The sequence below is a fragment of the Bos indicus x Bos taurus genome, chromosome 1, assembly GCF_003369695.1.
Source record: "Bos indicus x Bos taurus breed Angus x Brahman F1 hybrid chromosome 1, Bos_hybrid_MaternalHap_v2.0, whole genome shotgun sequence".
NCBI lineage: Eukaryota > Metazoa > Chordata > Mammalia > Artiodactyla > Bovidae > Bos > Bos indicus x Bos taurus.
Window position 1 is genome coordinate 58,737,552 of NC_040076.1, and position 27,292 is coordinate 58,764,843.

General features: G+C 42.2%; 1 protein-coding gene across 12 annotated transcripts in view; it reads right to left on the minus strand.

Moving 5' to 3' along the window:
• The window catches only part of ZBTB20 (zinc finger and BTB domain containing 20), an 819,533-nt gene that overhangs the window by 24,963 nt on the left and 767,278 nt on the right, over positions 1-27,292 (minus strand). For all 12 annotated transcript variants that reach the window (XM_027525147.1, XM_027524738.1, XM_027525072.1 and 9 more), the window contains one exon: positions 11,037-12,641. In XM_027525147.1, coding sequence (XP_027380948.1) covers positions 11,037-12,621 — 1,585 coding nt within the window. In that variant the 5' untranslated portion in view covers positions 12,622-12,641. The remainder of the gene's footprint in view (positions 1-11,036; positions 12,642-27,292) is intronic.

Here is a 27,292-nt window from a genome sequence, read left to right on the forward strand (position 1 = left end):
AGTCAAATGGTCCTGTTTAAATCTAGGCACCAAGGCACAGCCTGCCACTCTGACGAATCTCCAAATGCCTCTGAGGTACACGGTTCTGCTTACCTCACCGTGCTGGTGTTGACATAAAATACGTGTGAAATCACTTTGCAGACCACCAAGAGTGGTGTGGGAATACTTGCATGGTGTTCTTATTATAAGACTATCCATCCCTCCTCCACCATTAAATGGTTCCATACGCCTTTTTTTGAACTCTTGGGTCAATTTTAAAAATAGTTTTCTCTTTCTTTGCTCTCAGTGTGTTGGCTGAAACCCTTCTTTCTCGTCAGTTTACTGCTTTGGTTTGCTCTTGGCTTAGAAACCAAATGATCAAACTTGCTAAAAGCTGTAACGTATATAAGAATATTGTCACTGAATGACCACCTGAAATAGTCTTCTATAAGTAACGTCCATGGGCCTGTACCATCTCTTTGGATAAATAGAGACTTGGTTTTGTTGGTGCTGTGTGCCCTCGTCTCTGCTCTTTGAGGGTGAGATGAACTGCATTATGGTGTTTCCATCGTTCCCACCTCACCACTGACCGCCCAAGGCAGGCAGCCAACACGGAAAGCCTGTCCATGTACCCTCCCATGTTGTTTGCTATTCAGTCACTAAGTCGTGTCCAAACACTGGCGTGGGTTGACATTTCCATGCATGTGTGCTAAGTTACTTCAGTCATATCCAATTCTTTGCAACCCTATGGACTGTAGCCCACCAGGCTTCTCTGTCTATGGGATTCTCCAGGCAAGAATACTGGGGTGGGTTGCCATGCCCTCCTCCAGGGAATCTTCCCAATCCAGGGATCGAACCCACGTCTCTTACGTCTCCCGCATTAGCAGGCAGGCTCTTTACCACTAGCGCCACCTGGGAAGCGATTTCCATAACCCAGCCTAAAGCCGGAAGCCTCTGAAACTCTTCGGTCATATTTCAACATCTGAACAAGGCATCAGGGTAGGAAATCTTGAATTTGAGTTAACTTCCATTTAAAATATGTGCCTTGACAGTCTTGCCATTTTCCTCCATCATGAAACAGATGAGGTTTGGTGTGTCCTAGTGATGGTGGTGAAGAACACAATCACATACATGCTGACTGTGTGCCAAGCTCAGGGTTAGTGCTTTCTGTTCATGATATGTTTTATGAAACTTTATCTCACTGGAAAGCTTTTTTGATGTGTTTGTAAACAGAAAAAGATATATTTTGAAGCACACGATCCTAAGAAATGGCTGTTTGGTTCAATTATAACTCCACAAATTTCTAAAACAATTTCATTGAACTTTGAACTTTTTCCTTTAGTTAATCACAACCTTTTTGGCCTGGCTTTCTCTCCGCTCTGCTGTCTTCCAGTCTTCCTTTCCCTTCATCTTCATGGATGAAATAACATGAGCCATAGGCTCACAGGGATAGAAGAGTTTCACTTTTAGGCTACAATGGGAGAATTTAGAAGCCTTGTTCCTACCTGAAGAGTTCAATCCCTGCATGCTGTTTATATAGGTACATTTTTTTGAAGTGAGAGATTCCCTAAGAGAAACAGTCATGCATGTTATTTTTAGCTGGAACATTTCTGTCAGCCGTAAACATGCTTGGAACTCAAGCTGGTCTTTGCCATCCTCGGGCTTTCAGTGCACTTTCTAGAGGCTGTGACAGGCCAGCCAACTATCTTTTAAAATATGTCCACCTGTCACCTTTAATGGGAAGTGTGCCTTCTTAAAGTTCCAGATGGTATTTTGGCTGCTAGGAAGTTGAAACTCGGTCTGTGTTAAAAATTATCCTGCTGTTTCAAACTTTCACCTTCTTATAGTGTATTTTTCCCTCTAGACAAGGTCAGCGATGATGGCTTGTTACTTTCGCACCTTTCTAATCTATCCGTTGGTTCTTCACAGGTGTCGTCTCTCCCTCCATAGCTTATATATGCATGTTGTTTATATGCACCTGTGCACCCAGCACCGAGGTCTGGCCGTTAATTACCCGTGTCACCCTGGGTTTTCTAAGTGTTTTCATCGCTGTGGGTTTGTTCCCCTTCTGTAAGTGAGGAGTTGGACCAAGCACTTGCCACATTCCTTTGCAGGTTTAGTGGCCTTCGGTCCACCATGGCCCACGCCTCAGAGGACTCTGGTCCAGGTCTTGTCAATGCGTGACCTGAGGGCAACTTGCTTAAGTCACCCAAGGCGTCGGCAGTCCCACATTTTAAATAGGACAATGTATTCTACCACAGAAAAAATGATGTGATAGTTAAGGAGGAAAAATGTTTGCAAAGCACTTGGGAGCTCCATACAGGAAGGTGCTCTGAAATTATTCAGGTGCCTCACTGGCAGAGCATAGGCATTCCAGGAACTGCCTGACTACTAAACAGGGTGCATTTTCAGATTAGTCAGGTGTGAACAACTCATTTTTTATGTTTTGATTTGAAACAGTATCACTCACTAGAAATGAGTGATTCTTTCCCATTATTTTCCTGCATGTTACTTAGAGTGAACCCCAAATGGCTTTCAACATTATACATGAAATGGATGTGGCTGGTGTTGCTTGGTGCTCTCGATGTGGAGAAATGAAATTAAGACGAGTGGTAGCAGATGGCTTTCTGGGTCCAAGCCTGTGGCCAGGAACAGCAAGTCTGATAGGTTAGAAAGGGATACAGAGTACCAGGCAGACACTGGGATTAGACACAGGATGAGGAAGCTCATATAAGCCCCTGTACTTTAAAGTGATCCATTTTGGGGCCATACAGATGCTGGAGTCAGATATGAATTCCATTTCCTTGGCTGAATGACCTGGGCATGTTACTTCACTCCTGTAAGCCTCAGTTTCCTTATCTATAACTTGAGAGTAATACAGTAAGCACCTGTCTTGTGAAAGTATTTTGAAAATTAAAGCAATAAAGCACTTTTGCACAGAGTATGTGATCATTTCAAGAAAAATTCAACTGTTCCTTTCAGCACAAAGGAACTGGTGATAAATGAAATCAACTGAAAAATGACTTGCATGGCATGAGGAAGCCTACTTAGGATTTTGCAAAAAACTGTTTCAGATAATCAATAAAGCAAGTGATTATACTGTAGCTATGCAATTCAGAGTTAAGGGTCTAGTCTAGTCTCAGCTACATATGCTAATGGAAAGAAGTGGCACCATGAAACAAATGCCAGCAAAGAGACAGAGGATTCTTAGCAGGCAGCAACTGTACTCTAGAGGCTGAAAAACCAGACAGCAAGTGGTGGAACAGAAGCGGAGGCAGTGTCCTTTATGATTCCGTGTGTGTGTGTATGTGTGAGAAGGGAGGAGTAGTGAATGCATGTATTTTTCTCCAGTTTCGGATGCCTGCTCCCTAAAGCATCACTTTTCAACTCCTTCTTGTGGACTGGGACTGACATTTACGCTACCATGACTGACAGTGAGAAAAAAAGAGAGGAAGAAAGATATATTCAGGTTAGAGGCTGCAGAAGGTCTGCCTAAAATTTGAGGCTGAGGCACTCCAGTTCTGAAGAGTGACCTCTGAATTGGGGGCTCAGCAAGAATCCATTTATTCTGTGGATTCTTTTTCATTCTAATCAGGCTTTTCCTAGGCTGCAAAGAGGACAGTGACTGCTGTTACAGGACACTTTTTTGAAATACTGTTCCCATCTAGTTCTCACATTCTCTCGGCCTCTCTATCATCTGCTCTAGCATACGCCTTCCTTCAGGTGAGTACAGTGTGGGGCAGTGTACAGAAAACATGGTGTTTGCTGAGGGGGCGGAGAGCAGGGAGGGAAGAGCAGGTGCAGGGGGAGGTGGCTACTGCCGAGGAGAGCAGAAGGGGTCTTGGAAATTGCAAGTCCTCTGAATGGGGACAATCAAGATCGGAACAGAAAGGGGGAAAGGTCCAGTGACAAGAATGGAAGGTGCTCAGATGGAGTCATGCAGAGCCTTCACGGGCTGAAGAATCTGCTTTCCACCAGAGAGGTCTAGTTGGAGGGGGACGTTCAAGACCACCTACCAGCCTTTCTCCCAGTCTGGGGTTAGAGGGTGCAGTCCTGGTGCCAGCTTGGACAGTGAGGCTGTCTGGGAAGGGGTGGAACTGCCTACTGGGGACACACTGCATTTATGAGACCTCTGTGGCTTTAGTGACAAGTAAAAATTTTGATGTCAAGAAGACTTTTAAAGATGTCAGGGACCTTCGTCCACATTACTTGACTTTTCTTACAACTTTGTGAGCGGGTAGAACCTTTTCCTCTATCCTTCAGTACTAAGTTCTGTTAAGATCTGTATCTTACATGACAAGAAAATGAGGCTCAGATTGATTATAGAATTTACCTAAAGTCACTCAGAAACTGGTAAAATCAAGGCTTTCTCACTTCAAACCTTACACTTGTTTGTTACTCCACTGGCTTGATACAATTAGTAGCCCAAGCTCTATATAAGGATTATAACATCACAATCTTGATCGCACTGTTATTACTCTATGGATACCATTGTTATGTTACTATCATCGATATATCTATTTTTGTAAAATTCAAGGCCAAAATAGCTGAGCATCTCAAAGTAACAGAAAAAATGATCAATTCTGCAGAGAACACTAATGGGCATTAGTGACCGCTGAGTGGACTGTTGATACTATGACTCAGAAAAGGTCCACATGTCTACCACTTGTTGGTAAAGAAAACACAGGTGGGAACACAGGTACAATATAGTCTTTGTATATAGAAAAAGAAGAGAAGAAAAAGAAATTTATGTCTTGGTAAGAAAATAATGAATTTATGTATAGGTTCCCCAAATTAAATTCTCCTGGAAAGTATACTTATATATTTGAACATTCAGTCATTCACTCAACCAATATTTGTTAAGCAAATACATATGCTAGTCTGTACCATCTATGGATTTTAAAGCAGAAGTCCTAACACTGGCTCTTAAAAGAAAGTTCCACCTGGACAGCACTGCCAGGTAAAATACAGTTAAATCTAGATTTCAGACAAACAATGAACACTTTTTTAGTATAAGTACATCACAAATAGTGAAGGGGTATACTTAGACTAAAAAAAAATATTTGTTGTTTATCCAAAAATTCATCTGGAGATCTTTGTTTTCTAAGTCTGGCAACCTTATACCTGGTAACAAAGAAATACCCTGAATGCCATCTTAGTCAGCCTTGTAATTCTGTATGCAATTTTGTTGTGTAGAGCAAGGTACAGCAAAAAGAATGTGGTATCTGAAATTTGTTCTGATCATTGGAGAGTACTTATATAAATGTACAAAGTATATTTGCATTGTTTCTATGGAGCTACATCCTAAAATAAATAAAACAACTCTGTAGAAAAAAATTTTTTTTCCCTTTTGAAAGTGATTAGATATCATTAGAGAAGAATTCAGCTCATTCGTTGATCAAATATTTTCTGAATGTTTACCATGTGGAAGGTATTATGTTGGGTATATTGAAGCATAAGATATATATGATATATATCATATAATTGGGCTTCCCTGGTAGCTCAGACGGTAAAACGTCTGTCTACAATGCGGGAGACCCAGCTTCGATCCCTGGGTTGGGAAGATCCCCTGGAGAAGGAAATGGCAACCCACTCCAGTATTCATGCCTGGAAAGTCCCATGGACTAGGAGCCTGGTGGGCTACAGTCCATGGGGTCGCAAAGAGTCGGACACGACTGTGTGACTTCACTATCATATAATTATATATAAAATTGTTTCTGCTTTCATAAAGTTTACATTCTAATGGGAAAGCATAAAAACACTCACACAATGATAATATAGGGCTTCCCAGGTGGCTCAGTTGGTAAAGAATCCACCTACAATGCAGGAGACCCCAGTTCAGTTTCTTGGTCAGGAAGATCCCCTGGAGAAGGGATAGGCTACCCACTCCAGTATTCCTGGACTTTCCTGGTGGCTCAGATGGTAAAGAATCTGCCTGCAATGCGGGAGACCTGGGTTTGATCCCTGGGTTGGGAAGATCCCCTGGAGGAGGGCATGGCAACCCACTCCAGTATTCTTGCCTGGAGGATCCTCATGGACAGAGGAGCCTGGTGGGCTACAGTCCACAGGGTTGCAAAGAGTCACACATGACTGAGTGACTAAGCACAGCACAGTTATAATAAGTCATTATTATAAGTTAAATTATTGCTATAAGTTAAGTTATTGTTATAATATTAAGTGCCCAAAGGAGTACATTTGCCATGGAACCTTGAATATGCAAGATATTTGCTTCCATTAACATAATTTATCACTATAAAATCAAGCTGTTGTTCAGTACTCTGATTTACTTTTTTAAAGACGTAGATTCTTGTGAGTGGAATTTTGGGGAACAGTGTTATATAACATAAACAACCTGAAGCCATCCTCCTCCTAATCACCCAGGCCGTCTAGGGAAGTGAGTCACAACTCAGTGTGAATCAGGGCTTGTTAAGACGTAGGTCACTGGGTTCCCATTCAGATCTGGGCTGGACTCGAGAATGCACATGTTGCTGTTGTGGGGACCACAGCTTGAGAAGCACTGTTCCCACGTTACCTTTGAATTTTCCCTATTGCGTGCCTTCTATGCCCACATTCACCCCAGGCTTATCCTCCTGTGTCCTCTGTCTTTCCCTTCTGTCCCATGCCTTTTTTTGCTTTTTCTCTTGGGAGAGGGCACAGAGGAGTCCTGCTTTGTTCCATGAGAGGATGGTTTGTGTTATCTTGCCTTTTCTCTAATTCTCTTGTTTTTAAATGTGTCCTTAACTCTTGTTTTCCTGCCCCACAACATTTATGAAACTTCAGTAAAGCAAACTTGAGAAATTCCTAGAAGAGATGAAGTCCTTTCGTGGTTTGTTTGGCAGTAGAAAGAGTGGTTTAGTGAGAGATTTTCTTTAAAAAATCTTTAAGGAATGAAAAAAAAAAATTCATGCTATGTAGGAAGTTCAAGGGAAACCCAAGGGGTATCACATTGCTTTGGCATTTGCATTCCAATGAGGAAGGAAACATGTTGACAGTTATTACTCAGAGATTGGAGACAGAGCAAAGAAACTCAATGTCTCTGGGAGGAGGAGGCTAAAGTAATGAGGATTTTAAAGAAAGCATTAAGTAGTACTTTACCTTTTATGCAGAGCTCTCACATGCATAATACCTTTACAGTAGCTCAAAAGGCAGGAAAATTATTGTTTCCACTTTAAGCTCAAAGAAACTGAGGGTAATGAAATTAAGTGACTTGTGTATGGTCACAATTAGAGGAACCAAAACTGAACCCAAATAATCTAATTCCAGCACAGTCATCTTTGACTTATGTCCCTACTCTAAATATCAGTGTTATAATCATCAGGAAATATGCTCTACAACCAGTGCTCCCTTGGTGCTCTAAGGTAGAGGTTAGCTCCAAGGTCAACATGATGGACTAATTATTTGTCACAAACATGTCCTTTTAATGACTATGTGGATCATTAACACAGACTTACACAGAACTGTATTTGGAATTCAGATCTCAGAACTGAGTCTCTCCGATCGTTATACGTGTGAAAGCTGCTCAGTTGTGTCTGACTGTTTTCGACCCCATAGACTATACAGTCTATGGAATTCTCCAGGCCATAATACTGGAGTGGGTAGCTATTCCCTTCTCCAGTGGATCTTCCCAACCCAGGGATCGAACCCAGGTCTCCTGCCCTGCAGGTGGATTCTTTACCGACTGAGCCACCAGGGAAGTCCCCAATCCTTGAAAGCAAGTATCATATTCATTAAAAGTTGCAGTTGCTAAACTGCAAAGCTGGTTACCATGCATAGTGGCTGTGATGCTGAGAACCTAAGTTTTTTTCCTTTTAACTCTGTAAAGCTACTCTTTCCTAGTAAGATTCTTTTTGGTTAGATTAAAGGTAGGAAACAGAATCCATCTCTACTCTTCCAGTATACCCAGGACTTTCTAGAATCTTATTTTACACTAACATTTGGACTCTTTGCTGTGGATTTTTATCATTTCCACTGGGCTCCTGTAAAGTTGTGAGGCTCCACTTTTTTGATGTTTTCTCAAGACATTGGAGAGAACTTTGTTTTGAAATGTCAGCCACAGTGAATCCAGGTCCTGAATTACTTCCATATGTTCAGGCTGTCTTGCCTTTTGAAAACTGAGACCAATTGTTCCTAAACTTTGTTAGGTTATAGACTTGTTCACTTAGACAAGTATTGATAGAGAGCTGACCATTCCAAACTGCCACTGCCAGATGATTTGGGGGTGAAATGGAAATGTTGATTCTTTTAGATAAAGGTACTCAAGTGATAGATGTACATTATTTATTGTTCCTGGATGTGGTCAGGTTATACACACCATTACAAAGACCTTTATAAGTTATGAGGAATTTCATAGTTTCCCAGAGATCTGAAGGCCAACCTTTGAGCATAACTCAGATTTATAAAATGACTTTACTTGTAGCCTTTGTATCTATGATGTCTAAATTTGCAAATCCATTGCTGGTTTTCTTATGGGCAAATCAAGTTATTTGGGTTAACCACAGAATCCTTTGGTAAAATTGAATAAATATGTTCATACACCAAAGAGACAATTTTCTGTAGTACACCAAAATGTTATGCTCCAGATTTAAAGCCTTATTTTGACATGTGATCTAATAGAGTATGTAAACTTTATATCTGCTGGGTCTACTGGAAGAGATGCAAAGATGGGGAGGGTAGACACATTCATGGATCCAAGACCAGAGCCGTCAACTTTGGTTAAGAATACATCTCCACAAATGGTCTCTTTTCCCCTCCTTAATCCTTAATTTGATGGATTTACAATGTAGGTACTCAGAGGAGGAAAGGACATAAACTATGGGAGAATACCCTATAAATCATAAATTGCCATATAAATAAAAATATTACTGTTTGATTAATCTACTAAATAATGATGATACCATACCACATGGAAAATGTCCTTGATTGACCTCAGGTTATTAGATATTCACATTTACCCTAAGTAAATACAGTGACTTACTGATTTTTTTCCTAAATGCAGCAGTAGTCACTATGTTTTTTAGAGGTATGAAAACTGTCATCTTTAAGAACTGATTCACACAAGGGCACATACATAGATTTACATATTGTTCTGACTTAAGTTGAACTGCACAGAAGGAAAGTTTCGTCTTAAGTAATGCTCTGTTTCCGTTGTTCACTTCCATGTTGGTATGTCTGTTGCAGTTCTTCCCTTCTATTCCCCAATTTAAATTGATCTGCTTTATGTCCTATCCCCTAGCTAGTCCTGCTGGTTGACCTGAGAAACAAGGTTGCTTTGAGGAACTAACTTATTTTCATGTATTGTAATTCAAGTATGTAACTTTCCCCTGACAATTTATTTGTCTTTTAACAGAGATATTCTAGAACTAGAGGGTTAGCAGATGAATGACTCTCCTAATCAGTTCTGTTCAGCTCAGTCGCTCAGTTGTGTCTGACTCTTTGCGACCCCATGGACTGCAGCAGGCCAGGCTTCCTTGTCCCTCACCAACTCCCAGAGCCTTCTCAAATTCATGTCCATCATGTCGATAATTCCTCATAATTCCTCATAATAGGAATTATATAATTCCTCATAATTATATCATTCCTCATAATAGGAATTATATAATTATATATAATTCCTCATAGGAATTATGACTCTCATAATAGGAATTTCAAATATGGTGATCATCACTGAGTTAGTTACTTTTAGTATAAGAGAAGCCATGTGAAATCATATCACATATATAGACCCTTATATGGAGGAGCGTCTGTGGAGTTCTCACTTCTGTCTGGTCCATTGTAGAACTAGGAAAGGGCACTCACTGGCTGGGAGGTCAGGAAATCTTTGCTCTAGAATCATGGGCTCCAGGGATGAAGCACTATCTTGCCCAACTACTTACCTGATGAATAACTGAATCCCCTCTATAACAAATCACTATGAAATGATTATCCATTCTCTCCTTGAACACCTTTAATTATAGGAACTCATGCTCCCTTTGTAGGTTATCTACCTATCTTTAGAGCATCTCTGCTTAAACTTCCTCTTTTATTTAATTAAATTATCTTTATAGCTTCTAATCATTGGTCCATTTCTATATATGTGAACACAAATAGAACAAACTTAATGTATCTTCCCTCAAATCATTTAAATAATGCTAATAGTGCGAACAATAGCTTCCATTTATAGAGTGCTTATTATGTGCTGGAGATTGCTTTAGGAACTTCTTCATATGTATTAATTCATTTAATCCTCAAAACAGCACTACTATCACTATTTTCCCCATCATATAGACAAGGAAACTAATGTATAGAAATGTTAAGTAATTTTGCCAAGCTGACAAAGCTCGGTAGGCACTTTCAATTCAAACCTACGCACCGCCAAACACCTCTAGCACCTTCAAACATGACTCATATGCCATGGCTTCACAGCCCTTTCCATCTTAAACATACTCCTTTGAGTGTGCCCCAGAGTGTCTACTGGCCTTTTAAACGGGAGAACCCAGAACTGATTGTGGTCTCTAGATGTGGGAAATAGAGAACTAGCACTGGAAAACAGTGAGCTTATCACCCCTCTTCATTTCAGGGACCATAAGTGTAGCTTCCACTGGCATTAGCCTTGTTGTGGCCTCTTCAAGCTGTTGGTTCATATGAACCAACAGTAAGTTTCAGAAACTTACTACAGGCTAAAACCCTTATTCCTGTCTGGCCTATATGACTTGGGTCTGTAAAATGAGGTGACTGGAGTATGTGATCTCCAAGGACTTTTCCAGTTCTAAACATCTAGGATCAAAAATATGTTTCAAAGTTCAATGTATTTCAAGGATGTTGTGCCTGCAAATTCTGTATCAGGTTTTCTCATCTGGCCCTTTCCCACAAAGGGTTTCTGTGATTTTGGTGACAGGATGCTTGGTTCGTGGGATGGGGGCATAGTTGGGGCTTCTAGAAGATGGTTTACAATATGGCTTTCTGTAAAATCTGAAAGATGACTCCTACTTTCCCTTCCACCTACAGGTCCTGCCCCTCCCTTCCCCCAGCCCCCTCGGCCTCTCCCCCTGCTGCCAGGCTTCCAGCCGGGCCGCACTCACCTGTGTGTACGAACATGTGCTTGACGTAGTTCTGTTTGGCGGTGAAAGTCTTGTTGCAGAGAGTGCACTCATAAGGCTTTTTTTCGCCCTGCCCACTGGCTGTGCTGTGGCCTGCGGATGGGGCCAGGGGCTGTGGCGCTGGCAGCTGTGCAGTAAAGGTCGACAGGCCGGGCTGGGACACTGTCACAAACTGGGTCTGCTGGCCTGCCAGGGGCTGTGGCAGGCTGAAGAGGAAAGGCTTGGGGCCGCTGCCCGCCGGCTGGGTAGTGAAGAGGGCCGGCAGGTAGGTGTTACCGGCTGTGCCAATGACCTGCGTGTTGCTGGTTAAGGTCAGAGGCATCCTCAAGTTGCTGGTGAGGGTTTCGGTCTGGCGTAAGTAGAGCTGGGTACTTGGCAATGGCTGCCCGATGGACGTGTTGACCGAAGGCTGCTGCAGGACACTTTTGTCGGAGCTGTTGCTGACAGTGATCACCGTGTTGTCCACCTCCACCTCGTTGCTTCTTTCGGGGGAGGAGGCACCGGTCTCTAGCTGGTGCGGCTGCGGGGCGCCCTCGGCCGGGGCTTCCGCGGCCTGCTCAGGTTGGGCAGGTTCGGCCTGGCTGTCCCGCGCCGCCCCGGGCCCGAACTGCTGCTCCACGGAGTCAGGCTCGGTGCCTATGGAGGAGCTGACGCCCGAGTCGAAGCTTTCGCCCTTGGGCTCACTCTCGGTGCCCTCGGCCTGGTCGGTGTCTTCCGTGCACTCCTCGGACTCATTGCGCTCCAGGATCTGCACCCTTTGCTGCCCGTAGTAGTCGTAGTCGTCCTCCATCTCCTGCTTGATATGGATGTTGCCCACCAGGGTCTGGATGCGCACGGGCCGGGGCTGCTTGCGGCAGTGCGTGGTCTCGGGGGTGGTGGACAGGTAGCGCTCCATCTGCTGTGAGCGCTCGTGGATGCGCGTGATCCAGCTGGGGTCTTCTATGTGGTGGTCGCGGGGCAGGCCGAGCGCAGTCTCGTGGTGGCTGACTACTGCGCCGCTGTAGAAGGAGCGCTCGCCGCTGCCGTTCTGCATGGAGCAGGCGTACAGCGCCGAGTAGATCCTGTCCACGCTGTGCTGCGGGTGGCTCTGCAGGTAGCCTGACTCGGTGTCGCTGCTCTGGCCGGAGGTGCCTGACTCGGGAGTACCCCGTGGCGTGTCCTGGCCTGAGTCCTGGATCCCCGGGAACACATCGCCCACGTTCTGCGACACGATGCGCGTGCACTCATCGATGACAGTTTTGATCTGCAGGATGCTGGCGGCCGTGAGGATCTGCAGGGCTTCCGACTGCGAGACGCGCAGCACGCCGCTGTACATGAAGTCAATGAGCTTTTGCACCGACTGCACCGACACCACCGACGGGATCTCGATGTCACTGTAGCCCAGCAGCAGCTTGTCCTGGAAGAAGGGGCTGCCGGCGGCCAGCACGCAGCGGTGTGCGCGCAGCATGCTCCCGTGGATGCGCACCGTCACGTCACAGAAGTGGCCACGGTTGCGCTGCTCGTTGAGGGTCTCGAGCACGGAATTGCTGAAGTTGTGAAGGTTGATGCTGTGAATGCGCTCGGTCATCCCCTTGCAACTGATGTCACCTGCACGGTGAGACAGACACAACACAGGGCGTGGGTCAGAGCGACCTGGCTGCATCCCTAACATTTGGGTCTCAGGTGGGCAATGCTCATGGCTCCTAGCAGCACCCCTTTGCAGACACAAGCAGGCTCTGTGGCAAGATGGATAGGCTTTGTATCAGGTCGATCTGTGGGTATGATGTCCTATGGTAACAAGGCCTTGGATTTTGTTGCAACAGGGCCCCAGCTATTTGGGGGTACCGAATCCATAATTGACCCCTAGACCTACAGCCAGGGTTGTCAGCTGAAGTACAGCAGGCTAAAAAACTGATGGGTCATTGCCTGCTATTCCTATAGCTTCAGCAAATAAGAACCAAAAGGCAAATGAAGACTTGTTCTCAGGAAATTCTGCCTCCACTTTAGACAGACCTAAGCCCAGGTCCTTTGGGAAAGCTTGTATTTTTCTCAGTTTATCAAAATTCCTTATTTTATTCATAGACCACAATATTTAATTCCCTTCCTATTAATTAACATGGCACATTCTGCAAATCCATACCACATATGCAAAAATTCTTGGAAAATTCAGCTTAGACTAAGATAGACATCAAATAGCTACCACCGTGTTTTCCAGTGGAGGGACACGCTCTAGAATGCAATCTTCTTGCTAAAGGAGCACTTGTCCACTGTCTGTATCTACGTTTTTCTTATCCTCTTTGGTGAGACCTGTTTGAATACTTTCTAGGGTGTTGTACGTTATATGGTGGTTGTCTGAATTTTCTGAGGCTTAATGAAGAAGAAACGTCAGAAAGGTCAAAGATGGCAGTGTTGACCTGGGAGACTGGAATACACTAGGTGACCATATTCATCATTCAAACTGGGCTCTTGGGAGGACTGTTAGTAAGCAGGTCAGGACGATAGGGTTAACCTTGAGTGGGATGCACAATTATCTCAGGAACTGGGTGCTCTCTGCTCTTGCAAGAGGGATATATCCGACAGTTGCCAGGAGGAAGGCAGCAGTCAGCAACATGGAACATCGGGACAGCCTGACCTACTGCCATCCTTCTATCCTAGGCTACACAGACAAGGGATAGGCTGGTAACACCTAGATCTCAGATTGAGAAGGACAACAAGTGTCTATAACGCTAGGCTGAGGGCTTTCCTGTTGTTTTCCTATTCTCTAAAGAATCCCTCTCTCCAAGTCATTCTTCAGTCATTCCCCATTCTTGCCTTTACAACTGAATGATTAGCTTGAGGGAGGCCAAGTAAGTAGGCTTTCAAAACTAGGTGACCTAGGTATAGATTGTTGGTGTGACCCAGATCCCTGTGTCTTGTTAGAAGTAACCCAGAGGTAATGGCTTGCACACACAGGAATGCCCGCCTCCTCAGGTTCTTTCTCCTCTGCCTTAGGAAAGAGGACCTGCTCAGAGAAGTCTGAGCTCAACAACCTTTTCTACTTGATACAATCCATCTCCTCATTCTGAGTTCAGCTGTTGTGATTGCATCCTTATATACTCATTCATTTCCTTTGCTCCCAACTTTACATTCAGTCAGCCTCACAGAAATCCACTAAACTTAATAAATGCTGCCTACAGGCTCTATGTTATCTTTGAGTGATATGATTTGTGCAAATTTTTACGTAAGAGAATTCCCTTTCCTTCCAATTTCTATCAGGTCTGTTAATGTGTCTAAAACATTTCATTAGATGACTGTTTCTATTTTTCCTTTTATATAAAACAAATTGTCCTTGCCAGGTTAAGGAATCAAGGTGAATCCTTTATAACTGTTAATACAAAACACAGCACCAGAGGAAGGCCCCAAAAACCTAGAAAGGAAAATTTAGGAAATCAGTCAGCAGATCATATTCTAATGTCTTACTGAGTCCCTTATGCTTGTGCACTGTGATAATAAGAGCAATTTTTTTTTTAAGTGTCAAGTTTTAACTACTTTATGTACATTGTTTCATTGAGTCCTCACAACAATCCTGTAATGTCGGTAGTATTATTATCCCCATATTTCAGATGAGGAAACTGAGGCCAGAGGAACTGGGAAACCACTCAAGGCCACACAGGTAGTTGGTGGTCAAGCTGGCATTTGAACCTAGCAGTCTGGGTCTAGAGTTCACACTCTTACCTGCTTCACTGTATTGCATGCTTTGCCTCTGAATGACGCCTGGTTCTTAGGTGTCCACGGGTCTGCCATAAAGGTGCGTAATAAGGCCTGTTCACTGTACCCTCCAGCTACTTCTATACCTATCCATAAACTAGTGTGCTGTCTCATAGCCTCAGTCATCTAATAAAGCACATTTTAAAAAACTTATAAATGGAATAATGCAAGAGATAAAAGAGAGTTCGGGCACTAAAATGTAGAGGTGTCTATATACAATTTTACCATCACCAAGGTCTCTTTCATTTCATTTCATTAAGTAAAATGGTAAGCACTAAAATTGGCTAAGTCTCTGAGTAGGATGGATTTATTAAAAACTTTTTTCCACACAGGTAAAAACACTCTTTAAACACACAATTGCTCATAGCAGCAGTCACAGCTATATCACTTGAGTTGTCATATATGACAAAGAATTGTCTTCCTTCTGATAACTCTGGGAAGAAGCTCAATCACAATTATCATAATAATTAATAACCATGTAGCATTTTACAGTGTACAAACTCTTTTACAGGTATAAACTCATTTACTCCTTATAACAATCCTATATATTTTCAGGACAGGTCCTATTATTACTATTTGATGTAAAAGGAAGTTGAGGGTTTCAAAGTATCTAAATGACTAGCCCAATGTTTTCCAGAGCTAGTAAGTGGCTGAGGTGGGATTAGATCCCATGTCCCTTTGATGCTCTTTTTATCACATGATACTGGATCACTGACAAATGAAATCTGGATTACCCAAAGACTGAGGGCCATCTAATTCTCAGAACATAGAAGAAAAGATAAAGACACGGAAAGTGATGATGGAGCTTGCTGTAGAGATGGATATGGTCACCAACAAGAGCTGTCATTATATCACACACATTTGTAGATACAGGCACACACACACAAACACATACAAACTCATGAAAAAAAGTTCAAACTGCTTGTTGGGCTGATCCACTCAAGTCTAAATAATCAGGTAAATCTACAGCAATAATAACAAAAAATTGTCTGCTAAATAATCCGAGTTATGATTTTTTCAGTAATGCTGTTGCCAACTTCATTAAAAACCACAGAGACAAAGCCTGCACACATATACAGCCTGACCTGACCAACCTAGTTGGATTTTTGCAGACACAATTTTTAAAGATCTCTGAGCGCACTGGTCCTGCACCACAGTGAGCAGCCGTGAAAGGCTGAATCGGTTTTTGCTGATATGTGTACAGATGCGACGGGGGACCCTGCCGGTCCATTCAAGCATGCCTCGGCCCTCCAGCACACAATGCTGAAGCAAGTCCTTTCCCAGGCTTTCTTTCATTTTCAACACTAATACAGTGGGAAAGAGTTTCTGCCACAGCAAGGCGATGTCCAGGCTTTTGTGAAACAGGTCCTTTTCATCCAGTGGGCATTAATGTATAGATTCCAACGGAATAAATCTGAAATACTCTACTGTAGAAGATTTGTTCCCCATTGAAAACAAATCTTGATTAGATGGTTATTCAGAGACTGTATAGGAAGGAATGGTGTGAAAATGCTAACTCCATTCTTTCTTAGATTGGCAGTGAATAGGCATTTGGGCTATTCAAAAAAAAAAAAAAAAAAAAAACACCAACCTTCGACTCTACAAAACCATACAACTTTACAAAGATTTTGTGCATCTGGGGACGCCACGATACACTTCCTCCCCCCATTCCCTCCAAAAATCCCCCATGGTGGTGTGAACATAGAACTGATGGGGTAAAATGAAAAAAAAAAAAACTGACAAAAATAGTTCTCTGCGTGTTTTAAAATAGTAACCCATCTTCTTTCCACTAGAGTAAAAAATATAGAGTCAGCCTGTGGTGGCATTCACTGGAACACGCAAGGAATTCTATTCCTGAATGTGATCGTGTACTCTAAGTGATGGTGTTCTGCGGGTGAGCACAGTATGGATGAGGCGAGGCAGGAGTGAACACCGGAGGGGGATTCTGCTTGTGGTGAAATAGCTGATGGAGGGCTTGGCTGTCTATGTTGTAGGAACCCAGCTCCTGCCTGTCCCTGAAACGGCGGGTGTCCAGGGATAGGACTAAGCACTAGAATAAAAAAGCTGCCTGTGCACAAGGGAAAAGGAATGAGAAAAGGAAACAGCAAGCAATACAATCTCTTTTAATTAGGTGTGAAATCCAGTCCTTTCTCAGTCCAGATATATAAAATGAGACTAGTGCAAGGGCGAGATGCTGTAGAGAGAGATGGGAATTGGAAGACTCTGTGGCTGGGAAAGAAACACGAGCTCTCAAATTAAAACCAAGATGAATTTTGGTTGACAGACCGAAGTCAAATGTCAGGGCCAAAGAGCCCTCGAGTTTTCAATCTGGGCCACCAGGCTCATGTGTGCTAAGTGGGTCAGCACATGAAACAGGGCCAGGTGGCCAGGCCTCCACACCCAGCCTCTTCTCACTCCCTTTCCCAGATTGTGCTCAATCGCACACCCAAGTTGCTCTTTCATATTATCAGGTGATGAGTGATCATGTTGAACTTTCACATTTTGGTGCTACTTCCCAAGCTGATCCCATTGGGAAGAATCCAGTTTTTACTGGAGAAAGCTGGGATACATGTGCAACTATGGCCCCTTTCTCCCCAAATCTACATCCATTGTCCTGCCAGATGCCTGACCTCAGTCATGTCTGTTTTACCTCTTTGCCTGGGATGGATGCTTGCGGAGTCTCTGCACCACAGGAGGTTAGAGGTTGCTTGCTCACAGATTCCACCATCTAGAGCAGATGGTCCTGTATGTCCCTCCCCTCTCTATCTCCCTGGCATCTCCACAGGGTGGCTCTGAGGAAATCACTAATGCAAGTGGGAAGCAGTAGGCAGAGAAAGACTTTCTTCTACCCTAGCTCCATCTGTTGTTGTTTAGTGACTAAGTTGTATCTGTCTCTTTTGCTATCCCATGGACTGTAGCCCACCAGGGTCCTCTGTCCATGGGATTTTCCAGGCAAGAACACTGGAGTGGGTTGCCATTTCCTTCCAGGGGATCTTCCTGACCAGGGATCAAACCCATGTCTCCTGCTTGGCAGGCAGGTTCTTTCAGGTTCTTTACCCTGAACCACCTGGAAGCCCCCTGGATCCACACACCTAGCATATCCCTGCTCTCACTGCCTCTGTAGGTGAACTGTGGGAAGGTCATCAGCATTTGAGAAGCAAATGCCTCATACGCATACCCATTCCTGGTAAGCAGGGGGTGCTTTGAGCTATCTCCCAATGAGGGTTTTCCCTGTCTTCCAGATTGTCATAGCCTGGATTACAGGAACCATTAGCTATTCCATGTTTTTTTTTTTTTTAGTGATTGGTAACAGAATTCTTCTCCTAAAACTGAAATAAATTCTTCAGTTTTCAGAAATTTGACTTTCAAACATATTTTCAGTAATTTTATATATATATATTTTTTTAAGTTGCTCAGTCGTGTCCGACTCTTTGCAACCCCATGGACAGTAGCCTGCACCAGGCTCCTCCGTCCATGGGATTTTCTAGGCACGAGTACCGGAGTGGGTTGCCATTTCCTTCTCCAGGGAATCTTTCCAGCCCAGGGATTGAACCCAGGTCTCCTGCATTGTAGACAGATGCTTTACCATCTGAGCCATATACAACCTGTAAAAGTTGGGAGCACTCTGTATGAAATTTTATAATCACTGCTTATTATTTCATGTCGATGGAAATATTAAAACTACTAATGATATTTTATTTATGATCTCAATATTTTGGTTAGGTATGTTTTGTATTACTTGAATTTTCATTCATATATTAATTCACGCATGTAATGAACTTTCATTCATTCTGGAGCACATTTTAAGTATTTAAAGGTCCTTAAGAAGCATATATATGTATATATATATATACATATATATATATACACACCCAGGTTTCCCAGGTAGTTCAAATGGTAAAGAATCTGCCTGGGATGCAGGAGACCTGGGTTTGATCCCTGGTCAGGAAGATCCCTGGAGAAAGAAATGGCAGCCCACTCCACTATTCTTGCTTGGAGAATTCCATGGACAGAGGAGCCTGGTGGGCTACAGTCCATGGGGTCACATAGAGTTGGACACGACTGAGCAACTAACACTTTCACATATATAATGGAATACTATTCAGCCATAAAAAGAACAATAGTTTGCCATTTTCACAAACACAGATGGACTTGGAGGCCGTTATACTAAGTGAAATAAGTCAGACAGAGAAGAATAAATACTGTATGAGTGACTGAGTGATAGTCGCTCAGTCGTGTCTGACTCTCTGCGACCCCATGGACCGTAGCCCATCAGGCTCCTCTGTTCATGGAATTCTCCAGGCAAGAATACTGGAGTGGGTTGCCATTTCCTTCTCCAAAATACTGTATGATATCACTTATATATGGAATATAAAAAATACAACAAACTAGTGAATATAACAGAAAAGAAGCTGACTTGCAGATATAGAGAACAAACTAGTGGTTACCCATGGGGTAGGTGGTATAGGGTGTGAGGAAGTGAGAACTACAAAGTACTGGGTGTAAGACAGGCTCCAGGATGTATCGTACAACGTGGGGGATACAGCTAATATTCTGTAATAACTGTAAATGGAAAGTAAGCTTTAAAAATGCATGTTTGTTGTTTAGTTGCTCAGTCATGTCTGACTCTTTGTGACCCCATGGACTATAGCTCGCCAGGCTCCTCTGTCCACGGGATTTTCCAGACAAGAATAGTGGAGTGGGTCACCAAGTCTTTCCCCATAAACGCTGTATAAAAAATAAAACATTATTTTAAAATGCATATTTCATATACTTATGTAACTATAAAATCAATGAAGGGACCAGTATCAGCATTACAGTTGTATGAATAAATGTATGAACATAAATGAATAAATGAAAGTTTTGTGATGAATTAACATTACATTTTTACTTGAAAGAGTAAAAATAAAATTAGGCCACACTTTAGCAACTATGTAGGACCTATGGTGCACTCTTCTATGTAAAATTTACCCTCGCCCTCATTCAACTCCTTATTTCACTTCTATTCTGATTTCTTTTTATAGCCATACACAAATATATTTTCCTATTTATTAATGTATTGAATATTTTTTCAAGCCAACTTAAGTCCTTTTAGTTATGAGGTGAGTTTATTATCAAACAATTAATCAACAAATAATTGTACATTAACTTTATGGGACCAATTATAAACATAAGTTAACACTTCATTTTGGGGTATTATCAAGCCACATACTTTATGAATTTACATACTTTGAGCATCTGATTCCAGTGGAACAAAAGGCTGAAAGTTCAAATACCTTTACTGTCTTACAGTACAAGTGGCAAAAGCTAAGTTTTAACTCTGTGAACAAAGGCATTGGATAGCTGTAATTCTAGACAACATTCTGAAAGACACCTATGCCCTCATTCTAAAGCTGCAGTGAAATGGCTTCTTCTTGAAGAGGGAGGACCTGCTGGGACTAAGGGAAAAAGTCAATGAAATCTGAGGTTGATGCCTTTAAATCCTCTTATGCTGTAAACCTTTTGAGACACCTTTAGGGGTTTGATTTTTTCCCCCCCTAAAGCTCTTTCCTTACAAATTTAGCTGCTGCCCTATTGTAACCTTTTCCTTTGTTCACTAAATCTGAGGAACGAAAACACAGAGATACTGCATCTGTGGGTGGGATGAAAAAATGAACAAAAGGATCTACTTAAATTCACAAAGTATGCAGTTTGAACTTGGCTTTGACAGAAGGGTCTATATATTCAAATGCATAGTTAGTAAGTCCTTTATTTTGCTTAGGAGGAAACTGTACACTTAAAAAGTGTTTACATAAAAACCAGCATCTTTTTGCTTACTAATCTATTCTCCTTTTGATCTCTTCATCATCATATACTTATTTTTTAGAGGAAAAACAAAATTTTAACTGCAGTGACTTGAGGCACTCCTTTGGAAAACATCATCAACTGGTGATGAAGTATAGTTAGGTAAGAAATTAATTTTTTGACTTTGGGAAAACTTTTATCTGAACTTCGGTAAGTGAGAAAACAGAACTCTATAGTGTCATTTTACAAAAGCTTTTCGACTGAAATAATCACAGAGTTCCTCAATTCCCAAAACTTCCTCTGCTGCTCACTGTTCTGAGACTGCTTTCAAAGCAGACATTCAGATTCATGCTCAAATGTTCTCTTTGCTTATATCTTCCTAGAAAAAAATAAGCTACTTTCATTGTGACAACCAGTTTTTAAGCATAGCTCTTTGTTGGCAGGAGATGGATAAACTTTTTCGGTATGGAAAGTGTGGACTAGAGCCATGATAGATTGTTCTACTGAGGAATGAAGGCCTTCTACATGCGGAAGACCAGGATTCAATCCCTGGGTCAGGAAGATCCCTTAGAGAAGGAAATGGCAACCCACTCCAGTGGGATTCTTGTCTGGAGAATCCCATGGACAGAGGAGCCTGATGGGCTACGATCTATGGGGTTGCAAAGAGTTGGACATGACTGACATACAGCATACAGCTTCTCAAAGTAACAAGGAAAAGCCAAGGAAAGAGGTAAATTTGTTTTGCTGGATAACTGATTAAGACAGAACAGAGGTGATTTGATGTGGGCCAGTTTAAGAAAGTAGCAGAAACTACATCTCAACAGCCCACCTAGGGTAATACATTACAGAAACAGGCACAGGATTTCCTTAAGAAAAAATAAGATGTAAGTTCCTTTTTGGCTCATGCTGAGATGAAGAAGAGTCTAAATAAATGTTGTTAGAACTTAAAAACTTGGAAAGCACTGGTAAGTAAGTGAAGTGGAAGGTATAATTTGCAATTATTCTAATTAGGAGTAAGGTCTATATTTTAATCTTATTTTTATTATATTCTTGATTGTATCTTTTATATAATGTTTTATTATATTGTTTACATATTATAGGGTAAAAGATAATAAGCTGTTTAAGAGTCTTCTATTGCTATAGGTAACATTTTAATTATCTTGACTTATTTCACCAATTTGATTTGATCTTATCTTCTTATTTTTCCCCAGATAAAATCTCTGCATTAATTCAAGAAGCTGTGTGTTAGTTGTTCAGTAGAGTCCAATTCTTTATGACCCTGTAGTCTATATGTAGCCTGCCAGGCTCCTCTGTCCATGGGACTCTCCAGGCAAGAATACTGGAGTGGGTTGCCATTCCTTTCTCCAGGGGACCTTCCCAACTCAGGGACCGAACTTGGGTCTCCTGCATTTGCAGATATCTTGATGTAGTACATTCATTTGTCCTGAGTCCTAAGATTATCATGCTTTCTCTACTTAACAAATCTTAGGTACCATTTAAAGAACCCAATTCAAAGTTTTTCTGTTCTGTGGAGCCTTCTTTGATTACTGAACTCCATCCTGAGTTCTTTCTTTTCCTAGTTCCCACTGATAGTGAGGTAAGAAACAAACATTAATTTCTATTTTTTAACGGAACTATAAAGCTTTCATAATAATAAGGCAATTAAAAAAGACCAAGTCTTGCCCTCATTTCTGGGCTCCCTTGATAGTTGTGGCTTCTGAGCCCAGCTTCCCCTCAAATGAAGAAGGTGCCAAAGTGTGAGGTACATGACTCCAGTTGGGTTGACTGCTTGGCACACTTTTGGAGGCTGGAAATAAAAAAGCGCTCACTTGGGAGGGACAGTGATGATTTTGGGCTGGGTCCATACTCAGTAGTAAAGACCACTACTACAGCAGTGCTGGGCAGTCAGATGGACCAGTCAATTTGGCAACTTCGTTAGGTAGACAAGGAATATTGATGATGAAGACTATTATAGACTAAGAATCTGACCACTCCTGAGATTTCATGAGTCTTGTACAAGTCTAGAGAGGGGAAGGAAGCCCTGAAACTTGACTAGATTTTTTGCTAACCTTACTGATAGGGACCTTGGTTTAATTTTCTATAGAAAAGTAAGGAAACATTTCTTGTACCTCAATGTTGTAGGATAGATCGGAACTTTCTTATAGTCCTTAACAGTGTGTTGTTGATCATTCTGTCTTCATTTTTCTTCATTTGTGCCTGACTTCTCTCTATGAGAGGGCTTCCCAGATAGCTCAGCTGGTAAAGAATCCACCAGCAATGCAGGAGACTCTGGTTTGATTTCTAGGTCAGGAAGTTCCCCTGGAGAAGGGATCGCTACCCACTCCAGTTTTATTGGGCTCCCCTGGTGGCTCAGATGGTAAAAAATCCACCTGCAATGTGGGAGACCTGGATTCGATCCCTGGCTTGGGAAAATCCCCTGAAGGAGGGTATGGCAAGCCACTCCAGTATTCTTCCCTGGAGAATCCCCATGGACAGAGGAGCCTGGTGGGCTACAGTCCATGCGGTCATAAAGAGTTGGATAACACTGAGTGACTAAGCACATATTATCTCTATAAGAAGGCTCTCAGCTTCCTGGAGGCTGGTACCTTGCCTTGTTATAACTACAGCTTCATCACAGATCATCGAATCCTCACTTTGCCCACCACACTTCTTTCCACTGAGTAGGTCTCATCTAAGCGTTTGTTTGCTCATTTCTCCCCTGCATATCCCAGACATGCTGATGACAACGTATGGGTCCTGAGGATGCTCCTTTTCTCTGAGCTGTGTCTACAGGCTCTAGGCCCAAGGCTATTTTCACCCCTGCAGTTGTGGGCAATGCTGTTCCCCTGTCCTTTACCGCAGCACCCCTTCTCATTGGGGAAGTTCAGTGTTCAGTATGAATTCAAGCTCTAAGGCAAATGGTTTTTTATGTGTTCACTGCATTTCCCAGAATCTGTGCTTCTTCATTTGTGATTTTTGACACGTCATACCATCCGCATTGCTTTGGTTCCATTCCCTGCCAAGAGGCAGCTCACTGGGGCCTCAAGTCATGTCTTCACATGCAGTGGAACTCAAAGCTGAGCCACACTTTGCAACTCAAAATGAGAAGAGATGGCCAATCTGTGAAGTGGTACCAAAGCGATAAGACTGAACTCCCACCACTCTTGCTTAACTTAGGGAAGCTCAACTGCTTGGTAACAGATGTTACAGAGATGATCTATCAATCAGCTTTGACAATGGGTATTTATATTTGCATAAACAGTGTCAGGGATTGTTTAGAATATTTTCACTTGGTGGCCACTGGGTGTCCTCATTTGCAAAGTAAATATGCATCATTTAGTGTGGGTCACCAGAGAGAATAAAAGACACCAGTTTTCTCTTTGGCCTCTTGCATACGAGGTAGAAATTTATTGCTGAACTCATAACCAGGTCACATATTAATACTGTTTAAAAACCTTCAGGTCATACTGTTAAAGTTTATAATCAAAAGTAACTTCTACAGATTCCAGACATGAATTTACAAGGCTGGGCTTCCTTAGCAGGGGGACTGTGATCCAGCTAATAGAATGAACCCTTATTCATTTGAAAATTGGCATGGGATTTTGACTATCTGCCGAGAGAGTCAGGAGAGAGGAGTGGAGAAGGTCTTAATTTATTCTTGAAAGGAAAGAGAACACCAAATATCTCCATGGGATATTTGTTAAATTCTGTTTTTATCTCAAGTTTTCTGAAAACCAATTAAAAATAATAATGAGAAAGATAAAACATGCCCTTTGCTTGGGAAACCTGAAATAATGTGAAAAACAGTAAAATGAGCTGTGCCATATAATGCTTATCAATCATTTCATATTTAGAGACAAAGAATTAAGTTATTCCTTGGTGGACTAGTTATCCCATGTGTAAAAGAGATACTTGTGTTTCACAAGGATGTTGTAGGACAAATAAAATAGAACAGGGTTCCTAAGAAGAGAAACAGCATACAAGATAGATTACGGGCATTACTAATATTCTAATTGTGGTTGAGTCACAGTTGTGTGACTTGTTCCTGATGGCAGACAGGAGTCAAGGCCAGAGCTCACGCAGCAACAAATAAACTGTTTTGGCCACACCAAGGCACTGGGTGTGACATACTGCTGGGCTATTACTTTGTGCTCCCTAAAGTGATTTTTGCATGCTTAGGATTGTCAATGCTTATATTACACACGTCGCTGATGAGATTATTTCCTTGTATGGCCAAAAGGATTTCTATCTCCCCACCTTGCAAATTCTCAAACCGGAGATTCAAAACTACTCCTGACTATAAGAGTACTTGCTTTCAATGAGCTGAACTTTCTCAAAAGCAAAATTAACAGTAATATTTTTTTCACTAGTGTATACCCCAGGTTAATAATTATTCTCTGGCATGTCATTTGAGTATATAAATTAGCAATATGATTCTGTGCCATAGCAATTATTTATACAGATAATATCAGGGAAACTACGAAGATCCACGAGCTAGTCACTGCCTTGCAGAGATGTTCTCTGGTCTTACTTGGCTTTGCTTAACAGCCTTTTTTGTTTTTAAAGGACCACACAGCCATGCCTCGAGTACACCATCTGTAACTCTTAATCAACTGTTTAAATCCGCAACAGGACACAACAGCCAGGTCACTTTCACCCTGAGTTTCTACTAAAGGATCACCATGTATTCAAAGTATAAGGAGAAGTGTCTCATTTCTTCTAATAGCCTTTGATTTCTGTTTCTTTAATTAGTAGATTCGTTTCTGGACTACTGTAACCCTAACACATATCTGCAGAGCCCTCCTGATTGTGTTCTACCCTAAGCTTTTCTCCTTTCAGTCTTCTCAGTCTACTCCTTTCATTTCACTTTGAGCACTTCTCAAGGCTCGGTGACCGAGCACCACACAGCCCAGGTCTTATCTGATATGCCGGCGCCTGGTGTGGTCTAAGACACACTGATGTTTTGTTCTTGAAGGACAGGACTGATGTTCTGAAACCTGGACTCCAACACAAAGGAGATCATTAGCCCACTTTGAGTGTCTCTCTTCTTTCCTCCTGCCTGGCCCCCTCCTACCCTCCCCAATACTTCCTTAGTCTTGTGCGCTGGCAGCAGATGGCAACCATATTCTGAAGCTGAGTCTGTACGAAATCGTGCCATGGAGAACAGAGTGGCTTCAAAGTTAGCTTTCTATTCAAGTGGGATGGCGGAGGCTTCTGGAGGCACGAACTCATCTCTCATTCATATAATCCTCTCTTGCATTCAGCCAGGCATTTGTTTTTTGACACATCTTTCCACTGTCCAGCCAGTGGAGGGAGGGTGGGCAGAGAGTTGGACGGCCCTTTCAGCAGAAGGGCACCAGGATTCTATTCCATGCCAACTGCTTGTTTCCCTGGGCCAGCTCCGTCTGCTGCAGATCACATTACATCCTTCCCCTGAGAGAGGCTCGGGAGCATGGGTGCAGAGTGGATTTCTCAGGAACCGTATCTTTGCTAGACTGACACACACTGTACTCCCTAGGCCAAGCTGAGACCTGGGAAAAGGGTGAGACCAGGACGGGGGTGTGGGGTTGCTGAAAGCTGTGCAGGATGGTACAGTAATGAGAAGTGGGAGTGGGAAAACCTTTCCTTTTTGTTGTTTCAAGGTTTGCTGGAGCTTTTGCCTAATCATCTGTTTGAGCATCTTGAAAATAAGTGTCTATTTTCATGATATCTATCAAAAACAGGCACCAGATTATCCTACAAAGTCAACCTTAACCCTCCCATATTGCTACTCGAATCAAAACATGTAGCAGCCTACATCCAACAGAAAGTGGTTCTGTTTTCCCAGCATAAAAACCAGTGGGTATCTGTGATACACTTTGTTTTGTTGGTCTGCTGAAAGAAAACAACTAGGTGAAAAATCAGTAACTCTACTTTTACAAACGGGAGAAATGCTCGCAAACGCACTCCCACTTTTGCTCAGTTCTCCCTACCACATTCATTCATTCATTTATTTGCTCAATAAAGATTTGCTGAGCTCCTACTACGACCAAGCACTTCTTTGCTAGGTGCTAAGAAATCAGCAATGAACAAGATAGAGTTTCTGCCCTAACAAACTCTTCCACCCAGACAAAATAAAGATTTAATAATTTAACTTTTAGAATATTATTTGAGGACTAGGAATAATTAATTTGTCTTACCTAGTGTTTCTTCTGATTCTTTCTCAAACATGTCTCTCGAAGGTCCACACTCCTTTAACCACGAAGTTCTCTCCTGAAACTCTCTCTATTGTTATATTCATTCCTTTCTTGGATACAATGTTGAGAGTTCAGATTGCAACTGGTATCTTTTTTTTTTTTTTTGGTAGAATTGCAACCCTGAGGATCCAGGATCATTACTTTGTAAGCTACACATGTATTTTCTCTGTAAATATTGTATCATCTAATTTGCATCTTTGGGTTCTGCTGATTAGCCATCAACATGTGATTTAAGGAATACAGCATATGAGATGTACAAATCATGACTCAGTAAGTTATTATTTTAAAACTCTGACTTGGGATTTATACTGACTTGCATACAATCTAGTTAAGCATTTGATCTGCGACTATTACTAAAAGCCTTATAGCTCAAGTTCCATACCCATGTGTCTCTGGAATTCTATACTCAGCAGCAAAAGGGCTCCACAGTTGAGAGAAGCAAATGCTTGAAGTTATCTCCACCCATTACCTCAAACCACGTAGGCACCACGG